A 24,718-nucleotide genomic window follows, 5' to 3' on the forward strand; every position below is an offset into this window, starting at 1 on the left:
TGCAGTTGCTGCGTTGTAGGGTAGCTCTATTTTCAACTTTTTGAGGAACCTCCATACTGTTTTCCAGAGTGGCTGCATCTAGCCTTTTTTATTAAAAAATTTCATTTAAAATAATTTTGATTAGAAAAATATATACTTGTATGTTTATCCTGTCATTTGACCTAATTTGATAATATTTAATATTGGGCAGCATTTTCAGTGATGTATTTGGATTAATTGTAGGGTAATGGCTCAGTGGGTTAAAGCCTCTGCCTTTAGCTCAGGTCATGATCTCAGGGTCCTGGGATCAAGCCCCGCATCGGGCTCTCTGCTCAGCAGGGAGCCTGCTTCCTCCTCTTTCTCTGCCTGCCTCTCTGCCTACTTGTGATCTCTGTCTGTCAAATAAATAAATAAAATCTTTAAAAAAAAATAAATTACAGACTTTTGATTTTACAGTATAATTATGAGCAAGATGAATGACCTGGGTGTGTTTTCTATTGGGAAACCTGAAATGCTTTAACTCTGTGGCTCTTTTAGCAATTTCTCAAATATCTTATAATTAGAGTATGGATCATTCTGCCAAAGAGAAAATTAACATTTGAGATGTGAGCAATTTATTCACTTCTGAAAAGTCATTAAGTATTTTCCCCCCGTGTTAATTATCTCATTTAATCTGAGGTTATTCTCAGAAATTATGAGTCTAATGCCAAGAGCATAAACTAGGATAGTGCTAATGAGATGGTCTAGAATGCTATCAGTGTGTTCAAGTAAAGAAATGAAATTATTTTCCCAATATTACACTGAACACTGATCATTGTACTTTATCTTTATGTCACTGAACTGTGCTTGGCTGAAACTAACCATGCCTTCTTTTCCTAGCTTGACGCTGTTAGAAGCAATCTTCTGAAAAGTAAAGAAACTAAAAGTGATGATGTAAGTTCTACGAGCACTAATAACCCAGAGAAGAGCATGCAGGTCACTAAAAGCAAACTAAGGAATCCCCAGTCAATGCCTGAAAATCCAGATGATGTTAGTGTAGAGGAAGAAAAGCAAGGAAAGACAAGTAAAAAAGCGGTGAAAACAGTATTCCAGATGACTGCACAAGGAATGGAACTGGAAACTCCTGTGAAGAAGGTGGATTCCACACATCAGAAAGCATGGACCAGACCACAGTCAAGTGTTGCTCATCAGAAAAGCAAGAAGGCAGATGAAGAAAGAGAAAACGGTAATTTAGATGAGGAGGAAGAACTGATGCAAATATACCAACTCCAAGTAGCTGAAGAAATGGCGAAGGAGATTAAGAAGAAAATAAGAAAGAAACTCAAAGAACAGTTGACTTACTTTCCCTCAGATGCCTCATTGCATGATGGCAGACTGAACAGTGAGAAAAAAATAAAGAAAAAAAAGAAAGTTCCAATGTCATCTAAAGCTGAAACAAGGTACTTTGCATTGACAGATATAAAATGTCCTCTAGTTTTCTCAGCTTTTGAGTGATATCTGTAGTTACACTAAGAAAATTCTTAATCTTTCATGTGGATACATTGCCAGTACAATAATAAGTTACCCTTTCTATAACACCTTAATATGTGCTAACTACTTTATAAGAATTAACTTACTGATGCCTTGTAACAACCTTATGAGGAACAGTAATACTATCACCCTATTTTGCAGATAAGGAAACTCGAAAGTTTAAGTCACAGAACCAGTATGAAGCCGAGCCAAAACCTTAGCAGTCTTGTTCTAAAGTCTCTGCCCTTCAGTACTCACATCTGCTTATTAAATAATAGAAACCCAATTTCTCTCTCTTTTTTGAGCTACAAATGCCTATTTGGATATATGAGTGTAGTGTTTTTCTTTATTATACAAATGATATTTGCTTATTATGGAACGTGCAGTAAAGACACAAAGAAGGTGAAAGTAACCTAACCATCTAAAGGTGATCATTATAAGCAATTTAGCATACTTGACTTTTTCTATATATGGTGCTTCTACATATATGTGTGCATCTGGGGTGTAAGTGCTTCTGTGATCGTGTTTATATTTATATGTCTCTCTTTGGGGGAAACAAGATAAAAAATACCTTTTAACTAATTAGCTTTGTTTTCTGCAATCCACATCTACATAAACAACTTGAAGTGGGAACATTCTGTATTTCATTATGCCCTGGCCTTCAGGGACAGTTTTCGCTAATGTCCTCATCCAAAAATAATTCCCTTCTTACCAAAAGCTGGATAACTAGTGGTAACAAAAGGAGAGCAAGAAGAGTTGATACTATACATGTTACCATATGTATTAACTATCTGTTGCTGCACAAAAAGGCTACTCTAAGAACTTAGTAGAACAACAAACATTTATTGTCTCTCGGTTTCTGTGGATCAGGAATCTGAGCATGGCTTAAGTGGGTACCGATGACTCAGGATCTCTCATGGCCTGCAGTCAGGATGTCAGCTGGGGGTACAGTCATCTTAAGGGTTGGCTGGAGTAGGATATGCAAGTGACAGAGCTGTCGGAAGGCTTGGAATATCCACTTCTAAACTCACTCATGTGGTGCTTGGCAGGTCTCAGGTCCTGACTGACTTGGCCAGAGACATTGATTCCTTGCCACATGGGTCTCTCCATGTGGGCTACTCACAACATGGCCACTTGCTTCCCCAGAGCAAGGGCACTGAGAAAGGGAGAGTCATAGTCTTTATGGAATCTAATCTTTAATCTTGGTTTCAAAGTAGCATGCATTACTTTCTTCATGTTATTGTCTATTAGAAGTGGGTCACTGGGTCCAGCCCACAATCAAGAGAAGGGGCTCAATAAATATATTAAGAGCAGGCAGCAAGGATCATTGAGAGCCATCTTAGAGGCTACTTGCCACAGTATACCATCAGTCTTTCTTACAGCTGCCATATCTGTTATGAACTTGTAAGCCATACTTACTATTAAATGTGAGTTCATGAATTTTAAATAAAACCACAGGTTACGTGACCATGGCGTGCAAAAGGTAGTTCTCTTTAAATAATAGTGTTTGGTGATGTGATAAAACAGTATGGCTTCCTGGAATGATTATTTTGAAATATTTCTCTATCTTTTTATTTCTTAACCCCTTTTTAAAAAAATATGACTATATTGGAAGTCAGTTTTTTATTATTCAGGTGCAGATTTTTTACTTGGTAAATTACAAACTTATCATTTATTAGTTCACATGATAACACATTTTCATTTTAATAATGGCCTTCTGAAAATGTGGTAGCACACCAACTGTTGGAAAAGATAATTAATTGTTACCTAGAAATCAAAAGTTGAATATCTGAAGCCTCTTGAAAGCAGAACAAACTTAGAACACTTTTTTTTTTGCTCTTAAATAAGGTAATTTAGAAATTTGTTCCTTAATCATTGACTTGGCAATGCGGTGAGGATACTTTCATCAGTCCTATAGAAAAACAGATCTGCTGCTCATTAAATATACAACTTCATCTTTTCTGGGAGTTTAGAGCTCAAGTTTAATTTGGCTCATGGGTATATAACTCATTACCAAATATAAAATAATACATATTGACACCTAATTTGACAGTTCACCATTTTAATGCATAATAAAATATATGTATCCCCTAGCAGGAAAGAATACTGATTTTAGGATTATCCTTGACTCTGTTCACTGTTCAGTTTGCTGCATCATTAAGAAGAAGAATATATTTGTAATGGCTTGTACTTGGATTGTATTTGCAGTACATTGACCATCTCTGATGACACAGCAGAAAGTGAACAAAAGAAAGCGTCTCCAGTTAGAACAGTTACTTCAGATTCTCATCAAGATGAGAAAATAAGCTCAGTGGAAGACAATGTAGAAGACTGCATGCAAGATGACACAAAATCCAAACCAAAAAAAAAGAAAAAGAAGGCTAAAACAGGTTCGTTATCCAAATTAAATGAAAACGTGCCTTGGTAGAAATAAGTTGATTCTAGGACTTTGAGTCCTTAAAACCAAAGATGATCTATTCCCAAAGACAATAATTTAAAAAATCCAGTAGCGACTACAGTTGACCCTTGAACAACATGGGTTTGAACTGTGCAATGCAGGTTCACCTACACTGATTTTTTTTTTATAAAAAAGTACAGTCTGTAAATGTATTTTCTTTTTCTTACAACTTCCTTACAGCATTTTCTTTTCTCTGGCTTGCTTATTTTAAGGATATAGTATATGATACATGTAACATGTAAAATGTATGTTAATTGACTGTTTATGTTATCAGTAAGGCTTCTGGTCAGCAGTAGGATATTAGTCTTGGGTAAGTCAGAGATTAAGCACAGGTTTGCAAATGCGCAGGGGGTTGGCACCCCAAACCCTGGCATTGTTCAAGGGCCACCTGTATGTGGCACTTGTTCTTGGGCTCATGTATGTTAAAACATTTATGTATTCTCTTATTGGTATCTTTTGAAATACAGAATTCTATTTTTTTTTCCCTTTTTATTAATTTTTTCAGCGTAACAGTATTCATTCTTTTTGCACAACACCCAGTGCTCCATGCAAAACGTGCCCTCCCCATCACCCACCACCTGTTCCCCCAACCTCCCACCCCTGACCCTTCAAAACCCTCAGGTTGTTTTTCAGAGTCCATAGTCTCTTATGGTTCGCCTCCCCTCCCCAATGTCCATAGCCCGCTCCCCCTCTCCCAATCCCACCTCCCCCCAGCAACCCCCAGTTTGTTTTGTGAGATTAAGAGTCATTTATGGTTTGTCTCCCTCCCAATCCCATCTTGTTTCATTTATTCTTCTCCTATCCCCCTACCCCCCCATGTTGCTTCTCCATGTCCTCATATCAGGGAGATCATATAATAGTTGTCTTTCTCCGATTGACTTATTTCACTAAGCATGATACGCTCTAGTTCCATCCACGTCGTCGCAAATGGCAAGATTTCATTTCTTTTGATGGCTGCATAGTATTCCATTGTGTATATATACCACATCTTCTTGATCCATTCATCTGTTGATGGACATCTAGGTTCTTTCCATAGTCTGGCTATTGTAGACATTGCTGCTATAAACATTCGGGTACACGTGCCCCTTCGGATCACTATGTTTGTATCTTTAGGGTAAATACCCAGTAGTGCAATTGCTGGGTCATAGGGTAGTTCTATTTTCAACATTTTGAGGAACCTCCATGCTGTTTTCCAGAGTGGTTGCACCAGCTTGCATTCCCACCAACAGTGGAGGAGGGTTCCCCTTTCTCCACATCCTCTCCAGCATCTGTCATTTCCTGACTTGTTAATTTTAGCCATTCTGACTGGTGTGAGGTGATATCTCATTGTGGTTTTGATTTGTATTTCCCTGATGCCGAGTGACGTGGAGCACTTTTTCATGTATTCTAAAATTTGATGTAGCCCAATTTATCCATTTTTTCCTTTGAAGGTAAGTGCTTTCTGTGGTATAAGAAATCTTTCCCCAGTCCTGAAGATGTTTTTGTATCTATTCTTTTCTAAAAGTTTTTTGTTTGCTTTTCACATTTAGCTCTGCAGGTCATCTGGAATTGGTTCTTGAATATGGTGAGAGGTAGTGGTTAAGGCCCATTTTTTTCCTGTGCGAATATGTAATTGACCTAGTACCATATATGGAAGAGAGCATCTTTTTTCCTCTGTATTGCAGTGTCAACCTTTATCCTAAATAACATGGCTGTGGGACTGGATCACTTTCTATTCTGTTACATTAGACTGTTTGTACCAATGCAACTATGAGTTATTACTATAGCTTTATGTTAGATCTTGCTATTCAGTTGTGTAAGTACTCTAAGAGTTTTTTTTTCCTTTAGCATTACCTGGGCTATTCTTTTGCCCTTTGCATTTCTATATGAATTTTAGAAGCAGCTTCTCAATACTCCCTCTTCCTCCCCCACCCCCAGCATTATTTTTTTCCAGGTAGGGTGAATCTGAAGAGATTCACAATTTAACATCTCTCTAGATAGAGTTGACATCTTTACAAAGTATTAATTCTTGCCATCCATAAAATTGGTATGCACCTCCATATTTACATCTACAGTTTATCTTGGTAATATTGTAAGTTTTGGTAGAGTCTGTCTTTAGATGTATTTCTAGGTATTTGATGTTTCTTAATGCTGTTATAAATGGCATTGGGGTTTTTTTGATGGCATTGTTTTTTAAATTTTTGTTTTCTTTTTGTTGCTGGTGTGTGTGTGTGTGTGTGTGTACATGCATAAAAATATATGCAGTGAGAAATATAATTTGTTTTTAAAAAAATAACATTGTATCTAGTGTTTTTGCTAAATTTATTACTTCTAAGTATATCCATGGGTTGTTTTGAATTTTCTACATACACAATCATATGACCTGTTAATAATGATTGTTTCATTGTGCCTTTTTCAGTCCTTATACCTTACTTCTTTTTCTTGCCTTGATACACTGGCTAGGACTTTCATTACCGTGTCAAATACCTTGGAGAAAAGCTTCCATTAATTCACCATTTGGTGTAATGTTTACTCTGGGATTTCTTGTAAAATACTCCTTATCAAGTATTTACCTTGTGTTCTAATTGGCTAATGGTTTTTTTTAAAAATCATGAATAAATACTGAATTTTACCGGGTGCTTTCTCTGTATCTTTCAACTTGGTCATACAAATTTTCACCAGTTTTTCTGTTAATGTAGTCAATTGTTATTCAAATAGTAAGCCATCTTTGTGTTCCTGGCAGGGGTTAGAGGGACCTGCAGCTGCATCTTGGTTACAGTGTATTCTGTGTGTGTGTGTGTATGTGTGTGTGTATTTTAATCTGTTATTGGATTTAATTTGCTGATGCTTTGTTTAGAATATTTGTATCTGGGGTCATAAGAGAGAATAGTTTATACTATTCTTTCTGGAAATACTCAGTTTTTGATAGCAAGGTTTTGATAATCTCAAAAAAATTTGGGAAATGTTTCATCTTTTTCAATTCTCTGGAAGCATTTATATGAATTGGTGTTATTTCTTCCATAAATGTTTGGAAGAATTTACTAATGGAGACTTTTAAGCCAGGGTTTCTTTGTGGGAAGAATTTTAAATCAGATTTAGTTTCTTTAATAAATATCACTCTTCACATATTGTTTTTTTCTGTCAGCTTTAAGAGACTGTTTATTGAGGAATTTGTTCATTTAATCCAAATTTTCAAATTTTGTCTGTCTGTAGCATCTGAAAGGGTGTCCCTTGATATTGATAATTTGTTTTTCCTAGATTTCTTGATCAGTCTCAGGATTTTCAGTTTTCAAAGAAATCAGCCATTGGCTTTGATTTTTATCTGTTGCACATTGTGTACTATTTTGGTTATTTTATTTGTATTAGTTTCTTCATTCTCTTTGATTTGCTGTTTTTAGCTTTGTAAGATAGATTTTATAAGATTTCAGTCTTTATATATATTTAAGACTTTAACTTTTTCACCTAAATACTACTTTAGCTGCATCCCACAAATTTTTGATAATACCTTCATTGTTATTCAATAAAAACATTTTCTAATTTCCATTTTAATTTCTCCTTTGATCACCTATTTTTAGAAGTATATTGTTTCATCTCAGCCAGCAGGTGATTTTTTTAATTCCTTTTTGGTTTTAGTTTCTATCTGCCATTGTTATCAGAGGACATATTGTTGAATGATTTCAGTCTTCTGAATTTATTGAGGCTTTCTTTATGATCAGCTTATGGTCGATTTGCTAAATATTTCATGTGCATTTAAAGAGTGTGAATTCTGGTGTCACTGGGTGCAGTGTCCTATTTAGGTCAGATCAAGTTTATTGTGTTCAGCTCATCTTCCTGATTTTTTTTTTAAAGATTTTATTTATTTGATATAGCGAGAGACAGTGAAAAAGGGAACACAGGTAGGGGGAGGGAGAGAGGGAGAAGCAGGCTTCCTGCTGAACAGGGAGCCTGATGCAGGGTTCATTCCCAAGAGCCCAGGATCATGACCTGAACTGAAGGCAGATGCTTAATGACTGAGCCACCCAAGTGCCCCTCATCTTCCTGGTTTTTTTGGCTATTTATTCTATCCATTTGTTGAGGCAGGTATTAAAATTTGCTCTGTGATTTGAGGTTTCTTTGTTTTTTTCTTTATTTCTGTTAGGGATTTTTTTTTTCATTTATGTATTTTGAAGTTATGTTATATCTTCTTGTCAGATTGACACTAACAAGTTGTTTTAATCATTCAGGCTGCTGTAACAAAATATCATAGACTGGATGGCTTAAACAATAAATAGTTATTTGTTCAGTCTGGAGCCTGGAAAGTCCAAGATCAAGGCACCCACAGATTTGGTGTCTGGTGAGGACCCACTTCCTGGTTGTAGACTGATGCCTTTTTACTGTAACCTCACATAGCAGGGTAGCCCATCCCATGAGGGCTGTACCCTCATGACCTAATCACCTCCCAAATTCCCTACCTCTTAGTACTGTCACATTGGAGGTTAGGATTTCAAGGTATGAATCTTGTGGGGATACAAGCATTCAATGTATAAGAGCAATCATTATGTAGTATCTTCTTTTGTCTCTAATAATTTTCCCTTAAAGTCTACTTGTAGTTTGAGTTTGCATAGTATAGTTTTTCCCATCCTCATTTCTCTGTCGTTACCACCATACACCGGCAGATGGTGCCAACGTGGTGGAGGTGGGGTAGCCTTCAGACCTGTGCTTAGTCTGTGGTCCTCAGGTCTATATGGAGCTTGCCATTACTGCATCTCTCCCCCACCTCACCCTTCTAGGCTTCTTTGCCTGTGCCTACTTTGCATCCCCCTTACTTGGGACAAGTGTCTGTTCATTTCCTTCCTTTTTTGCCTTCACCTCTTTTCTTACCCAGCCCTAGAACATGGGGGGGTCTCAGTCCCTAGCCTGTGAGCTCCTTGGGGGGGCAGACCATCAGTAAATGTGAGTGCTCTGCTCCCCTCCCCAAAAGCCAAAAACCCCCTTCTTGTTTGTAGTCTTTCTGTGGATTTATATTTCTTATCTCACTGTTTTGTGTATATATTATACACTGTTTTGTGTATGATCCACCTGTCTTATATTCCTTTTTCTCCTTCTTTTGAATTATTTATTTAAAAATTTTTCTTCTTTCATTAACTTAATTATACATATTTTTACAGTTTTATAATTTTTATCCTCAAGAACATTGAGTTTATTCTTGACTTATTATAGTCTAATACAAATTAACTCCCTAACAAAATATGCTTCCCCAGCATTGCTAGAGCATTAGCATAGTTTAATTCCATCTGAATTTTGTCACGTGCTTTTTCTGTATCTCTCTCTTTCCTGTCTCATAGGTTTCTTATTACGCATTTTAGTTCTGCATGTATTTTAAACTTCACAGCTATTTTAGTGACCATTTTATACAGCTGATATTAATTTATGTTCATCCCAAAGTTTACTTTTTCCTTAATGGATTTTCATTTTTCCATTTTGCATTTGCTTGAAGAGCTCAATTTAGTATTTCTCCTGGTATAGGCTTGCTAATCCCCTTAGATTTTGTTGTGTTAAAATGCCTTTACTTTCATTTTTGGACCGAATTTTCTAGCATAGAATTTTAGGTTGTAGGTTGGTTTTCTTTAGTACTTTGTAGAAATCATACAGTTGTCTCTTGGCTTCCATCATTTCTTTTTCTAGCAATTATGTCCCATTAGTGGGAATCTAACTTTTTTTTTTAATCTGACTCATCTTTAGATTTTCTTTTTGTCTTTGATGTCAGTATTTTATCACATTATGCCTAAATATGCTTTGTTAGAATTTACCCTGCTTAGAGTTTTTTGGTTGATATCACTTATCAGTTGTGGAAAATTCAATTATTCAATTTTTTTTTATTTTATTTTTTTTATTATTTATTTATTTTTTTAAGATTTTATTTATTTATTTGACAGAGAGAGATCACAAGTAGATAGAGAGGCAGGCAGAGAGAGAGAAAGGGAAGCAGGCTCCCTGCTGAGCAGAGAGCCCGATGCAGGACTCGATCCCAGGACCCCGAGATCATGACCTGAGCTGAAAGCAGAGGCCCAACCCACTGAGCCACCCAGGCGCTCCTCAGTTTTTTTTTAGAATATGGCTTCTTCATTATTCCCTCCTCTTTTTCTAAATTATAAATTCACATTTGTTTTTTAAGTATGTCTACTTGTTCATGATTTTTCCTTATATTCTTTAAAAATTTTTTTTTCCATTATTCTTAAGTTTGGGTATTGATACTGCTCTTTTTTCTGTTTCACTAATCATGTCTTTCTTTGTGTCCAACATGATATTAATGGGTATGTAAATATACTAGAGGATATGTGTCCTCTATCTTATTGAGTTCTTAAATTTTTTTTATTTTTTTAAAGATTTTTTATTTATTTATTTGACAGAGAGAGATCACAAGCAGGCAGAGAGGCAGACAGAGAGAGTGAGAGGGAAGCAGGCTCCCCGCGGAGCAGAGAGCCCGATGCGGGACTCGATCCCAGGACACTGAGATCATGACCTGAGCCGAAGATAGCGGCCTAAACCACTGAGCCACCCAGGCACCCCGAGTTCTTAATTTCAAATGCTGTGTTGTTTTGTTTTTTAAGGTAGGCTCCATGCTCAGCATGGAACCTAGTGCAGGGCTTGAACTCTGAACCCCGAGATCAAGACCTGAGCTGAGACCAAGACCCAGACATTAACTGAGCCACCCAGGCACCCCAATGCTGTATTTTTCCTTTCCAGAATGTCTGTTGGTTTTTGTTTTTTGTTTTTTAAGATTTTATTTATTTATTTGAGAGAGAGAGTGAGAGAGAGCATGAGAGAGAGAGGTCAGAGGGGGAAGCAGACTCCCTACAGAGCTGGGGAGCCTGATGCGGGACTTGATCCCAGGACTCCAGGATCCTTACTTGAGCGGAAGGAGTAGTTTAACCAACTGAGCCACACAGGCGCCCAGGCCCAGTCTGGTTTTTTTTTTTTTTTTTTTTTTAAGATTTATTTATTTGACAGACAGATCACAGGTAGGCAGAGAGGCAGGCAGAGAGAGAGGAAGGGAAGCAGGCTCCCTGCTGTGCAGAGATTCCCGATGTGGGGCTTGATCCCAGGACCCAGGACTTTGGGATCATGACCTGAGCTGAAGGCAGAGGCTTTAACCCACTGAGCCACCCAGGCGCCCCCTGTTGGGTTTTTTAATGGATTCCAGTTCTCTGTTGAAAGTTTCCATTTTAACCCATTTTTTCCTTTATTTTCTTGAACATATTAATAATCATAGTTATCTAAAGTCCTTGTGTGATAACTCTAGAATAGAACATCTGTGGGCCAGCTTCTATTTCTCTCTTTTCTCCTGGTTGTTGGATGTTGTGTGTAGAATGCTAGAGGCTACAGATGATTTTATCTTCTACTAGAAAGGTTTCCTCTTTACTCTCTTAGGCAGATAGGGTGAAGAAACTGATTTTAATCCATCAGGAATTGGGCTATGTCAGGGCTAGATGAATTGAGTGTTGCATATTCCAGTAGATAAAATCACTTTTTTGTCTTTTGCTCTTACTATTTTCTTTTTGTGTTCTTGGTCCTTGTTAGGGAAAAAAAGAAAGATTCCTCATCCTATTTTGATGCATTAGTAAATGTAATATTTTACTCTCAGAGTGTAATCTGCTCTTGTCTGGCTTTTTCTTTTTTTTTTCCTTTGAAGTTACTTTGTTAACAAAGACAATCATGGATTGTAAAGATTAGCTTGTATTTAAATTCAGTGTATTATGTTAAATATATTGTTGTGGGAACAATTAATTATAATGTTGGTTTTCTTCCATGCATGTAGTTTCAGATGATAATGAAGACACTGATGGTGATGGTGTTCATGAAGTAACAAGCCGAGATAGTCCAGTTTATCCCAAATGTTTGCTTGATGATGATCTTGTCCTGGGAGTTTACATTCACCGCACTGATCGACTTAAGTCCGATTATATGATTTCTCACCCAATGGTAAAAATTCATGTGATTGATGAGAATACTGGTCAATATGTCAAGAAAGCTGATAGGTAATTTTTTTAATTGTACAGCCAACCCTTGAGATTGAAACTGTCTACAGTAGAAGTCCTCTTTTCTACCACTGAAAGTCAGTGGAAGTGTGCCTGGGTGGCTCAGTTGTTAAGCGTCTGCCTTAGGCTAAGGTCATGATCCCAGGGTCTTGGGATGGAGCCCCACATCTGGCTTCCTGCTCAGTGGGAAGCCTGCTTCTCCCTCTCCCACTTGCCCTGCTTTTGTTCCCTCTCTCACTGTCTCTCTCTCTCTCTGTCAATCAAATAAATTTTTAAAATCTTAAAAAAAAATTCAATGGAAATAGAGCTAAGGATTTGTATTAGAGAATAATTTACTGGTTGTAGGTGTTCTTAGACCATTGATACTGATCAGTATGTTTTCTAGAAGAAATAGAGAACATTTCTTAATTCACTGATTCATTTTAAGTGGAGGTGAATTGAGAGAGCTTCTCCCTAACTTAATGACTAATTTATGGCATTGAACTTGCAGTATCAATCATTGCATGTTGCACTGTACATGCTTTAATTGTCTAACTTAATATTTTTCTTTTGAAGTTAATATGTTACTTGGGCCTCATATGAAGTCAGTAAATATTGACTTTTCATTTTTTCTTAATATTATATAGCTAATATGTGCTTAAAGCTTATAAATAAAAAGCACCGTAAAATAATTGATTATACTAGAATTCAAAAGTCATTTGCTTAGAAAAATGACAGTGATGAGGACCGTGAATATTAATCAAAATTCTGTTATTCAGTTATCTTAGGGCATACAAAAAAATGACACACCTCAAAGAATTTGTAATCCTGTTGTGCTCATTTTCTTATTTAAATGTAGTGTACTATTTTATTACAAACTTATTTAAGATTCTGAGAGAGTCTAGCTCTATCACACTCTCACTTTATATTTCTGTAATAAGATAATTCTGTGAAACCAATCGATAGTGTATAGATACAAGATGGTAGTAGGGTCCTACCATTTCTAAGTATCATAAATTTGTAATTTTCTTGATGTGGACAGTCAAAATAATTTTTCATTGTATATCATGACTATTCATTATTTCTTCACCTTGATCACTATATTTTTCTTACCTTCTCAAAATTATCATAAAGAATCATGTTAATGGAAGCATCTTTTTTTTGGACAGTGAACGGCCCGTTTCATCTCACTATGAAAAAGAAAGTGTGGATTACGTTCTTCCTATTATGACCCAGCCATATGATTTTAAACAGTTAAAATCAAGAATTCCAGAGTGGGAAGAACAAATTATATTTAATGAAAACTTCCCCTATTTGCTTCGAGATTTTGATGAGAGCCCTAAAGTCATCTTGTTTTTTGAGGTATGAGTTGAATAGAGCAATTTAAACTAAATTTTGTTTAGTATTTTTTTTTGTTTAGTATTTTAATAGCATAAATGTAAGCTATTATTTTTACTTGTTTAGTAATGCAAGAAAGTACTGTGAGGATTTAATCCCTAAGATTTAGTGTTTGTAATAGACTGTGGAGATGTAATATGCTGTAATAGTATATGTGCTGAGCATTTACCAGTGTAAGTAGTTAGCCATGTAATTCACTTGGAATTATTTAATTCTGACAGTAATGCCATGACTGTAAACTGAAGTGATGACTCTAATCTATATCTATACAATCCTCCATTGTTAACTGATTTTACTAACTGTAAACTCATTTAACAGTATCGGACTCCCTAAGAGTTTGTACACAACCAAGGGAAAGAAAGATGAACACACATAGACTACTTGACTAATAAAACGTAATATTATAACCAAGATGAAGTAGAACTTCCTAGATGTGGACGGTGGATAGAGGGTCAGGGCTGTCAGGGGAGGCTTTATGAAATAGATGGCCTTTGGTGTGGTAGCAGTCGGTTAAGCATCTGCCTTCAGCTCAGGTCATGATCTCCAGGTCCTGGGATTGAGCCCCATGAACCTCATGGGGTAGTCTGCTTCTTCTTCCCCCCCGCCTCTCTCCCTGCTTGTGCTGTCTCTGTCTCTCCCTCTCTCTCTTAAATGAATAAAATCTTTTTAAAAAATGAAATATATGGCCTTTGAGCTGACTTGTTATTCTACAAAACTACTTTTGATTTCAGCTTTTTAGAGTTTATTAAGGACAACTTGATATCTATCAGAAGTCTTAAAAATCATTATTCTACTTTTCACCATTACTACTAAGGGAAAAATTACAAGAACACAACAATGTGTGTGCGAGAATACTTAAACGCTGTTAACAGTCAAAATTTTAGGAAGACAATCTCTTGAATCAGGAAGAGGTTTGGTTATGTAAATAATAGTTTTTATTAAGTTTATGGTATTTATAATACTAAAGTATACTAGGCAGACATTAACATGATGAAATACATATGTATGTATTGACTTGAAATATTCACTACATGGTATATAAAAATAGTTTGCAAAATAGCGTTGGATTTATAGTAACATGCATATACTTAGGAATGCACAGAAAAAGGTTTAGGTGTATAAACCAGATTTTAATTTTGATCATCTATGGATCTAGATTACAAGTTGTTTTCACTTCGTTATATATTTTTGTTGTATTATGAGTGTTTTTTCACTGAGCTTCTATTGTATCCAAAAACAGATTTAAGTGTATAAAGAAGAGGGATGAATGGAGTCCTTATTATTTTTTAAGCTATCTATAAAGATTTGTTATCTTAGCTAAGCTTTTGAGAAGCACCAGTTAAGTTCAAAGTGATAGTCTATGACAGGTATGTAGAATACAGAGAAGTCTGTGGCAGCTCCTTCCAAATTCCATGAGTTTTAACATCTAGGTAGGATGGAGATAATGAAAGAAATCCTCTCGAGATGCCTAATGACAGCATATATCCAAAGAGAAAACCCCAACTTCAGGACGGTGTTGCAAGGAAGGACCCAGAGATAAGATCAAGAGTTTGTTAAACAGTCATTTGAAGTCTGCACTCAAACATAAAAAAATAAAAGATTAAAGCTTAAGAATTCTGTGACTGGAATATTTGTGCCTAGACTATATTTGAGGTGATTAATACTTGGTCTTTGATGTGAATTAAATCTTAATAAGTGATTTATTAATAAAAGGTAAACTGGTCAAAAAATGCACTCTCACTAACAGGATGAGTTAACGTAAATCTGAATGAAATAAATGCTTTTCTTTCCTATCAAGAAAACACCTTCTTGAGTGTAAGTGAACAACTTACTTTTTAAATTTCAATAATATGTTACTAGAAAATATTAAATTTTAGGTAGGTTAGTGTTCTGTGAAGTAATTTTTTTTACTTATTTACAGATTCTTGATTTCTTAAGCATGGATGAAATTAGGAATAATTCTGAAGTTCAAAACCAAGAATGTGGCTTTCGGAAAATTGCCTGGGCATTTCTCAAGGTGTGTTTTTCACCCATTTTATTTATTTATTTATTTTTTATTTATTTATTTTTTAATTTTATTTAAGAGAAAGTGTGAGTAAGAGAGAGAGAAAGAGCCCAAACAGGGAGAGGAGCAGAGGTAGAGGGGGAAGCAGGCTCCCTGCTGAGAGAAGAGCCTGATGTGGGGCTCGATCCCAGGACCTGGAGATCATGGCCTGAGCCAAAAGCAGAGGCTTAACCCACTGAGCCACCCAGGTGCCCCATGTTTTTCACCCATTTTAAATGCTTTAAAAATCCTCTTCAAATCTGATTGGCTGCATTTTCCTAAGCAGTTTAGTTTCGTATAATGAATTATGATCTAAGATTTCAGTTGTGAAGAATTATTAATGCAAGCTAAGGTGATAACTTGGATTCTTAAATATCTATTGAGTGTCTAATATGTGCCAGATACACTATTTGGTTCTGAGTATGTAGTATTAAAAAAGATACACAACAACCTGCCATCATTTATTTACCTTAAAATTATTTATTAATCCCTTTCTGTGTGCCAGCAATGGTTCAAATCAGTGAACAAAAAAATAAACCCCTTGACATTATTGACTTCATATTCTAGCAAGGAAAACAGATATAAAACAATTGCTTATACAATTTATCAATTATTGTAATTTTTGTAAATACCGTGTGGAGGTCAAGGAAAGATTTCCTAAGGAAAAAACATTGAACCTGAGTATTAACTAGATGATAGCAGGGGGGAAGAGAGAGTTGTGGGTAGATAGAGGGTACCATATCTGCAAAGACTCTGATGTTGGAAGGAGCGAGATATCCTCAAATAACCAAAAGGCCACTGAGATTGAAGGACAGAGACCGAGGGGGCAAGTGGTGTCTTGATCATGCAAGGCCTCTGAAGCCATTATAGCAACAGGAAGCCATTACAGAATTCTAAAGAACAATGGGAATCCATTATAAGATTTTAAACAAAACAGTAGAATAGAGGGCCTGGGTGGCTCAGTGAGTTAAGCCTCTGCCTTGGGCTCAAGTCATGATCTCGGGGTCCTAGGATCAAGTCCTGCATTGGGCTCTCTGCTCAGCAGGGAGCCTGCTTCCTCCTCTCTCTCTCTCTGCCTGCCTCTCTGCCTACTTGTGATCTCTCTCTGTCAAATAAATAAACAAAATCTGAAAAAAAAAAACAAAAACAGTAGAATAATCCAACTTATGTTTTAGAAAGATTACTTTGCTTGGTGGAGGATGAATTAGAGAGGGTGTACATATATATACTGGAAGATTAAGGTTTAAAATTCTTACAGTAATCTTGGTAGAAAATGATGGTATCTTTAACTAGAGTGTTTCAGCATAGATGGGAGATGTGATAGGTTGATTTTTACAAAAGGGGAGATATTAATTTTATAATTCTTTTATCTGGTATCTTTTATTTCTTATTTCAAATATAAATGAGTTATAAAAAATCAGAGGGGGAGACAAATCATGAGAAACTGTGGATTCTGAGAAACAAACTGAGGGTTTTGGAATGGGGATGGTGCAGGGTTGGGTGAGCCTGGTGGTGGGTATTAAGGAGGGCATGTATTGCATGGAGCACTGGGTGTGGTGCATAAACAATGAATCTTGGAACACACACATGCACACAAATTAAATTTTTTAAAAAGTCTTGAAATTAACCTACTTTGTACAATTTATAAAACTTTCTATTTGTGTGTCCATCCATTGAACAATATTTATTGTGTCTGTGAAGTGCCAAGTACTCTGCTAAATACATAGCATTCATAGGTAAATTAGACATTGTCCTTGCCCTCCAGCTCAGTTTCCATATAAACATGTTACTTGCATGATTATGTGCTATAGAGTAGATGCTGTGAAAATGCAGGTAAGGCACTTCATCCATATTGGGGGTTAGAGAGAGGCTTTAGAAGAAGTGCAGTCTGGGGCACTTGGGTGGTCAAGCTCAGGTCATGATCTCAGGGTCATGAGATCCAGCCCTGTGTGGGGATCTGCACTGAGCATGGAGACTGCTTGGGATTCTCTCTCCCTCTCTCCCTACCCTGCTTGCATGTGTGCATGCTCGCTTGCTCGCTCTCTCTCTCTCTCTCTCTGAAAATAAATTAAATCTTTAAAAAAAAAAAGAGAGTGCAGTCTGACTGCTGAAAGGAAGCCAGATTTGCTGTGGGAGGAAATAAAGTGGATTTAGGAATCCCTTGGTCCAGTATAGCTTCTGAAATTACCCTTTTGTAGCCTGTTACCACTTTTCTCTATCCCCTTCATACTGCTTTAGAGCAAAAAAAAAAAAAGCCAAAAAAAGTTGTTTTCACATAGTAAATACTGACATTGTGTGGTTTTACCAGAAAACACTTTTGTTCCTTTTTAAAAGGAATAAAATTTTAAAATTTTTAAAATCCTTTTAAAAATGCTAAGATTTGTGCAGAACTGCAGTAATATTTACAAATTGCACTTGGGAAACAAAACGTTACTGCATTTTTACCTTTAAGTGTATGTAGATTTTTATTTATCCATTTTATGCCATTGGCAGAAATGGCAAATCAGGAATTCTCCCATCTCTACCCCCTACAAAGTGTAAGTATTCTGTGTACTTCCTCTACTCTAACACTTCTGTATTGCCTTCATAGATTCTAAGTTTTTCAAAGTCACTGAAGTGACTTCTCTTTGACAAATTCATGGAACATGTTTTATTCCTTATTTTACCAAATCTCTGCATTTTTAATAGCACTCTCTTGAAACTCTCTCTTCTTTAATTATTACCAGCTCCCAGCATATTAGTGGCACACAGAAAGTGTTCAGTGAATGTCTGTTGAGAGAATTAACAAATGTATGGATTAGGGAAAATCCACCTTTGGTAGTAGCATGGGGGTGCCTGGGTGGCTCAGTTGGTAAAGCATCTGCATTCAGCTCAGGTCAAGATCCTGGGACCCTGCGTCAGGCTCTGCACTCAGCAGCGAGCCTACTTCTTCCTCTCCTTTTGCCTCTCCCCTCTTCTCATGCTTTCTCACTCTCTCTCATATAAATAAATAAAATATTTAAGAAAGTGGCATGAATCAAATTAAAGTTTGAATGTGTTAATACCTGTACCATTGATTCCAGTAATGTCCTAGATAACTGTAAAGTTACTGTAGTGGTCCAAATAATCCCCAACAGACCCTACCCAGATATAAATGAGACTTTATTTTAATTCTCAGCTAGAGGCACTTTTAATTCATTTAGCATATGTATATTTTTATTATTATACATTACAAAATAATAAAGCCTTATTTAGCCACATTTTACATTATATAATTGTAACCATAATGACAGGATCTTGGCTGATTTTAGTCATTGACTCATGCTAAGCATTATACTAGTGTAAACTAGATTGCATGGTGAATATTAAAACAATCTATAGAAAGTATGACTTAGAAGCTGGGAATAATATCTCCTTGTGATATTATTCTCTTAAAAGCTTCAGGCAGATAGGAGTAGGGTTTATGAAGGAAGTCTCTCAAGGGCTTAATGTTTAATTGCCGAAAACCTCTATTGAAACTATTCTTTATCCCTGTATATCATAACCACCTCTCAGCTTGAGAGGTCAACTTCAATGACCTCCATTGACTTTACATCCTTCCTTAAAAGACTAGGGATGAAATGGGCTATATTTTTGCCAGCTCTGTTGATTGATGCCTCATTTCTGAACATACTGCAATCTGTATTTTGTTTCAGCTCTGAAAGTATCTCCAAACAAATCATCAGTGACTTCTATTTGCCACATTAGTGAGTGAACATTTTTCCTTTATACTTCTATCACACCTGTGTGTGTTTAATACATCACTCTTTTGAACCTCTGTTACCTGGGTTTTCTTGACACCATCTTTTCCTACTTTTCCCTATTACCGTTCCTTCCATTTCCTTCATGGTCTTCCACTTCCCTCTCTAATATCAGTCCTACTCATGGTTTCAGCTTTAGTCTACTTTTCTTAGACTGTTTTTCTTGCCTCCATCTCAGATTTCAGATATTTCAACTTGGACAACCTATAAATATCAGACTTCCCCAATCTGAGCATCCTACCTAAATCCTTTACCCCCCTGTATCTGCTACTTCAGTGGGTAGCACTGCCATCAGCCTAGTCTCCCACATTTAGAGCCTTGGAGTTGCACTGTTCATTTTGGTAGCCACAAATCACATGTGGCTAATGAATTCAAATTAAGTAATTAAAATTAAATGTAATTAAAAATTGAGTTCCACGGTTACACTAGTCAAACTTCAAGTGCTCAATAAACCATATGTGACCAGTGTGTCTTGTGTTGGGGGTACCGCAAGTATAAAATGTTCGCATCATCACAGAAGATTTTCTTGGACAGCACTGCCTTAGAGTCTTTCCTAAATCTTCCCCTTTTTCCCTTTCCAAGTTGTGTCAGTCAGTAACACTTACTGAACATATTCTCTGCCCTCAGTCCTTGTTCTCCTAGACTGCCACCTTCATGTTCTGCCTCAGCTGTCTTCTAACTTGTAGAGGGCACAAAGATTAACATGACATTTTCTACTTAAATTCATAGTCTAGTGAAAGAGGACCTATTTTGAGTTGATGAGATTTTTATTTTTCTCATAAACATCTCTGTTTATTTAGTTTAAATGTAAGTTGTTTTAGGTTTTTTATTGAATAGCCTTTTTTAAGAAGGTAGACTAAAATATTTTTAAATGTGATTAATGCCTGGAATGAGTTTATGTTAATTACTTTTTGAAAATGATTTTGACGTTTTAAAAATTGAAATGTTACCATTAAACATTAAAATGTTACCATTAAAGGGGCGCCTGGGTGGCTCAGTTGGTTAAACATCAGACTCCTGATTTCGGCTTAGGTCATGATCTCGTGGTGAGACTGAGCCCTAGGTCAGGCTTTGCATTGGGTGTGGAGTCTGCTTAAGATTTTCTCTCTTTGCCTCCCTGCCAGACTTGTGCATGTGCGGGTACACTCTGTCTTCCCTCCCCTCTCCTGTGCATGCACTCTCTCAAAAAAAATTTTAAAAACTGTTCATTAAGAATAATGATACTGAATAAATAGAAAATGTCTTTTTGTGTTTAAATACTATGCATTTTAACTTTATCACTGTTATTTCAAACAGAGGTATCTTGATTACCTCCTTTGTGCCAAGTAGTATCTGACACAGTAATGTAAATGCTTTATCAACAGTCTGAACTTGTACAGGCCAGGCACCTATCAGGAAAATATTTAAAAAGTAATTTGGGTTACCTTTTTTCGAAATGATCTAGAATTGTGTTTAACCAACACTGTCAGTGTTCTTTGCTTTATATATCTAAGGAATTTCAGCAAATGAGTTTTTTAAATGAGTTTTTGACTATGTACTGTTGCTTACTGGACATATTTATTTTTAGTGAAAATAACATTTCATTGGAATTCTTATTTTAAGCTTCTCGGAGCCAATGGAAATATAAACATCAATTCAAAACTTCGTTTGCAGCTGTATTACCCACCTACTAAGCCTCGATCCCAATTAAATATTGTTGAGGTTTTTGAATGGTGGTCAAAATACCCAAGGAATCATTATCCATCAACATTATACGTAACTGTAAAAGGATTGAAAGTTCCAGAATGTGTAAGTTAATAATAGCACATAGAAAGATATGTTCTCTGTTGTTGAAATTAAATGGTGACGTTCTTCATTTCTAAAAAGATAAGACCTCTAAAATTATTTTATTTCTAATAAATTTAAAATTAATTTATTTCTAGAATATAAAGGTACTTTAAATAATTATTTATAAATACTATGCTAGCTAATATATAAAAGATACTTAAACGAATATTAAGTCCTAAATGTAAGTTTCAGTGTGAGGAGAATTTTTAAAAAGTATACTGGTTTTTTAAAAATTAAAGATAAAAGAATGATGTAAAGTAGGTGTTGACAAATATTTTCTGTAAGGCCCAAGAGTAGTTAATATTTTAGGCCTTGTAGACCATACAGGTTTTGTTACAACTACTCAACTTTACCTTTATAGTGAGAAAGTAACTACATAGATATATGTAACCAGTGTTAAACAGATGGGTATGATGTGTTCTAATAAAACTTTATTGGCAAAAACAACAAGCTACATTTGGCCCAGGCATTTGCAGTACCATGATTTACAGGCACACTTTCCATAATATTATTCAAATAATCAGTAAATAATGTTTCTACTGGGTGCCTGGGTGGCTCAGTGGGTTAAGCCGCTGCCTTCGGCTCAGGTCATGATCTCAGGGTCCTGGGATCGAGTCCCGCATCGGCTCTCTGCTCAGCAGGGAGCCTGCTTCCCTCTCTCTCTCTCTGCCTGCCTCTCTGTCTACTTGTGATCTCTCTCTGTCAAATAAATAAAGAAAATCTTAAAAAAAAAAAAAAAAAAAAAAAAAATAATGTTTCTACTACTGTTTTCCACAGATTAAAACAATGAATGATTCTAGCAAAGAATTGGTTCTAAAACAGAACTTTTGCTTTTGTCTTATTTGCAATAAGACTTTTCAGGACAGTTGTATGTTCTGTAAGTGATATGATATAAGTGTGACCACAGGGTTGGTTTGCATTAATTTGAATGGAGTTAAATCTCTTTTTAAGGAAAGGAAGATTTAAAAACTTTAGGTCTTTTTAATATCAGTTTTGTGATATTAAAGTGAGGAATACCATAGTATATCAGAGTGTATACCAGAGTATACCAGAGTATAACATCTGGTAGGTACTGGTGAAGAGGCAGAAACAAAGGGCTAGCGTTATTAAAACCATTTCATGTAACTATTGGAATTCTGTTTTTTTCCTCCCAACTTTCAGGGCTTTTTGGGTATAGAACCAAGCACTTTTCATCTTATTCAGAATAGTGTACACCGAGGTAGAATGTTTTTCTGGGTTATATTTTGAAAACATTTCCATATTGTTTGTTTCAATATTTAAAAGACCCTAGATGCTAGAAAAGAAAAAAGGGTTAATTTGATATTTGCATTTTCTCATCTTCTATACACATGCAGATAAAGCCATCTTACCGTTCAGTGATGGCTGTCCAGGAGGAGAAAGGTAAACCAGTGTATTGTGAAGGACACCATGAGGCCAGTTCAATAGATGCAGAACCTGGACTAGAAGATTCCAAAGAAGTAGTGAAGTGGAAACGACTACCTGGGCAGGTGAAATACTTCATTATTCTCAATTCATTTAGAGCTGCCTATATTTATTTTAAAAGCTTCAGTAGCTCTGAGGGTAATTAGCTTACTACTGGAAACTCTCAGATTATCCTTGCTTTTAACCACAGTCTTGTCTTTCCATTGATTTACTTGATAATAATAGGGTATGTATTGTGTGCATAAAAGCGCTATCATAGGTTCTTTGTTTGAGGACTTAGGTTAGTTTTATCTGTTAGCTGGAGCTGCCAGAAGGAAATAACCACAGATGGGGTAGCTTAAATAACAAGCTTACTCCTCATAGGTTCTGGAGGCTGAAGTCCCAAGGTTAAGTGTTGTCAGAGGTGGTTTACTCAGAGGCCTTTCTCCTTGGCTGGCAGATGACTGCCATCTTGCTCCTCTTCATGGTCTTTTTTCTCTGCATTTAGATCCCTGGTATCTCTTCCTCTTACAAGGACAGCACGTCTTTTATTCTTCTTCTTCTTCTTTTTTTTTTTTTTTTAAGATTTATTTATTTATTTGTCAGAGGAGAGCTTGAGTGCATACACAAGCAGGGGGAGTGGCAAGCAGAGGGAGAAGTAGACTCCCTGCTGAGTAAGGAGCCTGAAAAGCAGTCTCTTAACTGACTAAGCCACCCAGGCTTCCCAGGGACAGCAAGTCTTATTAGATTAGGACACCACCCTAAAAAAAAGCTCTTTAAAAATTTTTATCTCCAAATACTGCTACATTCTGAGGTACTGGAATTACAGCTTCAACATACAAATTTTGGGGGACACAATCCAATCCATAACAGCAATTAAAAAAATATTTTTTTGATGTTTAAGAGGTAAATCTTTTAATGAGTTTTCTTAGTAAAATGGATTTTATTTAAAAAAATGGATCATTCATGGGGCGCCTGGATGGCTCAGTGGGTTAAAGCCTCTCTCTGCCTTTGGCTCAGGTCATGATCCCAGGGTCCTGGGATCGAGCGCCTCATGGGGCTCTCTGCTCTGCAGGGAGCCTGCTTCCTCCTCTCTCTTTGCCTGCCTCTCTGCCTGCTTGTGATCTTTGTCTGTCAAATAAATAAAATATTTATAAAATAAATAAATAAAAATTTAAAAATGGATCATTCTAATAGATTCATGAGATTTTTTTACAGTCCCCAGCTTCTTCATAGTGAATCGCATTTTGATGGAATTATATATGTATATTTTTCTTACATAGGTTGAGGAGTATTTAAGCTTTTATTAATGGTTAACATATTTTTCAGTAGCAAGAAGCATTGCTGATACAGTTTCGCAAATCTCTTACTTAGGTCCACAAAGAGTAGAGTGGTTCATTTTGTACGTCTGAGCCATTGCCAAATGCAGTTTATCCAAAATCTTAATTTATCCAAACATTCAAGATGCTATGACTAATAGATGAAAAGACATTTGCAAGGAAGTGTACCACATTCATTGCATCTAGTAAAGGACCAATATGTATTTAATTGAACTTTCAAAATAATAAGCCCAGGAATTAAGGATCACTGAAGTTTGGAAGAGGTATAATTAGGATAAATAAAAGTAGTATTTTCTACAGTAGATATTATACATAGAAAGTTTTGGTTTCATTTGATAATAGGAAATGAAAACATAAAAATTATGAAATTTTAATAAAATTAGTGAATGAGAAACCAACAGGAGGTGATTACTTTGAAAATACCTTTCAGAAGGTAGCCACAAATAATGGTTATTTTAAGAGATAAAAAGAGAGAAAATGAGCGTTCATACATCCCACACTTAAGCTAGGCCTTTAGAGCAGTTATGATCTCAGAAGAAGTTTATGGCTCAGCAACAATCACAAAAATTGCTGTCATGGAATAAGGATGTTATGACATTTTGTGATAAGACGTTTTGTGTGTGTGGCAATATATATACATATCACTGTGTGTGTGTGTGCGCGCGCGTGCAAATGTGCACGCAATAGTGACAGCTTTAGAATACCAGATAATGAATTTTCTTTCTTTTTTTTTTTTTTAAAGATTTTATTTACTTATTTGACACAGAGAGACAGCTAGAGAGGGAACACAGCAGGGGGAGTGGGAGAGGGAGAAGCAGAAAGGGAGCTCAATGCGGGCTTGATACCAGGACCCTGGGATCATGACCTGAGCCAAAGGCAGAGGCTTAATGACTGAGCCACACAAGCGCCCTGATTACGAATTTTCTATTCATATTTTTGGTGAATTAAGTACTAGTTAGACGTGGAGTGTAAAGTGACTTTACTTT

At 36.1% G+C, this 24,718-nt stretch overlaps 1 protein-coding gene across 10 annotated transcripts in view; it reads left to right on the plus strand.

Annotated features, from left to right (window-relative positions):
• The window catches only part of AHI1 (Abelson helper integration site 1), a 208,754-nt gene that overhangs the window by 12,690 nt on the left and 171,346 nt on the right, over positions 1-24,718 (plus strand). For 9 of the 10 annotated variants that reach the window (XR_006818426.1, XR_006818427.1, XM_046006414.1 and 6 more), the window contains exons 4-10: positions 859-1,418; positions 3,697-3,878; positions 11,724-11,943; positions 13,092-13,284; positions 15,242-15,337; positions 20,746-20,931; positions 22,326-22,478. Coding sequence is in view for 8 of the 10 variants with exons in the window: in XM_046006414.1 (XP_045862370.1) it covers positions 859-1,418; positions 3,697-3,878; positions 11,724-11,943; positions 13,092-13,284; positions 15,242-15,337; positions 20,746-20,931; positions 22,326-22,478 (1,590 nt within the window). In the remaining 2 variants the exon portion in view is untranslated. The remainder of the gene's footprint in view (positions 1-858; positions 1,419-3,696; positions 3,879-11,723; positions 11,944-13,091; positions 13,285-15,241; positions 15,338-20,745; positions 20,932-22,325; positions 22,479-24,718) is intronic. The other variant, XM_046006417.1, reaches the window with a different exon arrangement.

This window comes from Meles meles, chromosome 5, assembly GCF_922984935.1.
Source record: "Meles meles chromosome 5, mMelMel3.1 paternal haplotype, whole genome shotgun sequence".
In the NCBI taxonomy this organism is placed as follows: Eukaryota; Metazoa; Chordata; class Mammalia; order Carnivora; family Mustelidae; genus Meles; species Meles meles.